Below are 2,086 nucleotides of genomic sequence, written 5' to 3'. Positions count from 1 at the left end.
CCCATCAACAAGGAATCAGAAATACTTTAATAATTCCAGGAAGAAATTACTTTAACTACATTACTCCATCTGTAATAGAGTGACTATAGAACCAGTTTGATATACGGTAACACAATTTCATTCAATATATATAATTAGGGGGTCCCCGCTCCATCTCGCCATCAGTTTGGGGGTCCTTGTCCTGGAAAACGTTGAAGACCCATGCTTTAGTCTATCTCTTTAGTTTATCCCTTTAGTTTTGCATGAAAAATACACTTTAAATTAGCTGAATGGGTGTGTATCCCTTTAGCCATTTATAAAACTATTTAATTGCTTAGTTTTTGGTGTTTTTTGAAGCATATGGTGATCTGACCTAAAATTGTTTTGGTTTTTTTTGTACAAAACTAATGGGATAAATGCAAACCTGTCTTGCACATGCATATTGATTATAGGTATGCTGGCCTGATGGGGTATGCTAATCTGACAGAACACCGGCCATAATGGAGGAACGGCATCATAGAGGATAAATCCTGCAGTTGTTGTGATGCTCCTCTGACAGAACACTGGCTACGGGGGGTGATGTGTTCAGCACAAGCTGCAAGCTGACAACACCATACTAACCACACAAGAAAGTAAAAAAAAAAAAAAAAAACCTTTTACAACTTTTTCAAATCCTCTTCATGCAGTCCAAGAGCCATCTCTCTTTAGGTTGCTTTTCCACAATCTGTTGATTAGTGGTGATATGTATGAGCTAAATCACAGAATCTCTAGATGTTTATATTTGTGATCCCTTGCCATTAAGGAACTGTTGCTCGCTCATCCTCTCCAATGTTCATGCGGATTAGGGTGCATACAAATTTTCCCAGGTGCGCGGTGCAGAGTTGTATCAGCAAATGACATAATTTGGCTCCACAGACCACGTCAAGTATAAATCAAGTTTAAGTTAGGCCAAAACAACAGAAGATCTGATACCTAGTAACTTAAGCTGGGAATATTTAAACTTGTGTCTCTGATTACTGGTTGCTGTAGATTAATATCTGGAGAAGACCAAAGCTAAGGCACCAAGGTTATATAATAAGGCAATATAATGAAAGGTATTACAAAGCTTAATAAGAAATCAAGACTCATTGAACATCAGATCATTACACACTGTAGCTTTAAATCTAAATCTTCTTGCAAACTTTCTGTTTGTGAGATTGTTTGTCAAAACAGGAATTATCTACAACTGTTGACGTGGATAACCAACCACTAATGAACTACAGCAAATATAAACTTTCACATTATTTCATGCCTCTGCCTTCACCCAATCAGAGACCCTAAAGTTATAGCTTAGGAAAACAGACTTTGTTTGAGCTTAACAATGTATTTCTAAGTCTTCGAAGGCACCACCCATGTGATTAATCTACAGCACCAGAGGTTAGTAAAGAACTAACATATTGCTAGGTCAGGGATTTAAACAAAGGGGGCCCACTGAGGCTATAGGGTATGGTCAAGTATAAAAACAAGGGTTAAATCAGATAGGACAGCAGTGCAGCGTTAACTGAAGAAAAAGCAGCATGTCACCCAAAAAAAGTGCCATGTCCGACATGAGCAAGGGCAAGGTAAGCTCCACAAGTTGATTTATTTAATGCCCAATAGTTTAGAGTAAAGGTTTGTTAATTCATGTTGCAACAACTTTGCCTTTTTTTCACAGATCACCTTCTATGAGGACAAGAACTGTCAGGGTCGCTCCTATGAGAGCAATGGCGACTGTGACAATATATCCTCCCACCTGAGCAGATGTAACTCCTTCAGGGTGGAGTATGGATTCTTCATGGTCTACGACCGCCCCAACTTCACGGGAAACCAATATTTCGTTAGAAGAGGAGAATTTGGTGATCACATGAGTACGATGGGTTTGAATGGCGGGATTAAGTCTTGCTGTCAAATCCCCTTGGTGGGTATGAAGAGAAAACTTGTATCATGAATATATTTGTCTACTTATACAATCGCGTTAATTGTGTACATTTCCCTCCAAACAGTATAGTGGAGCCTACAGGATGAGGATCTATGAGAGGGAGAACTTCGGTGGTCAGATGTATGAGATGATGGATGACTGTGACGACAT

General features: G+C 39.1%; 1 protein-coding gene across 1 annotated transcript; it reads left to right on the top strand.

Moving 5' to 3' along the window:
* Window positions 1–1,505: 1,505 nt before the first annotated feature.
* Window positions 1,506–2,084, top strand: LOC107104393 (gamma-crystallin M3-like; the record flags this gene model as incomplete). Its single annotated transcript, XM_015404387.1, has 3 exons — window positions 1,506–1,580; window positions 1,673–1,915; window positions 2,001–2,084. Coding segments are annotated over exons 1-3 (372 nt in total), but the record flags the coding sequence as incomplete, so codon positions are not given.
* Between the last annotated feature and the right edge of the window lie 2 nt (window positions 2,085–2,086).

This window comes from Cyprinodon variegatus, unplaced genomic scaffold (assembly GCF_000732505.1).
Source record: "Cyprinodon variegatus isolate N-32 unplaced genomic scaffold, C_variegatus-1.0 Scaffold1720, whole genome shotgun sequence".
NCBI classification, from domain to species: Eukaryota; Metazoa; Chordata; class Actinopteri; order Cyprinodontiformes; family Cyprinodontidae; genus Cyprinodon; species Cyprinodon variegatus.
The sequence above is the reverse complement of the archived record's forward strand: the minus strand, read 5'-3'. Positions and strand labels throughout refer to the sequence as shown.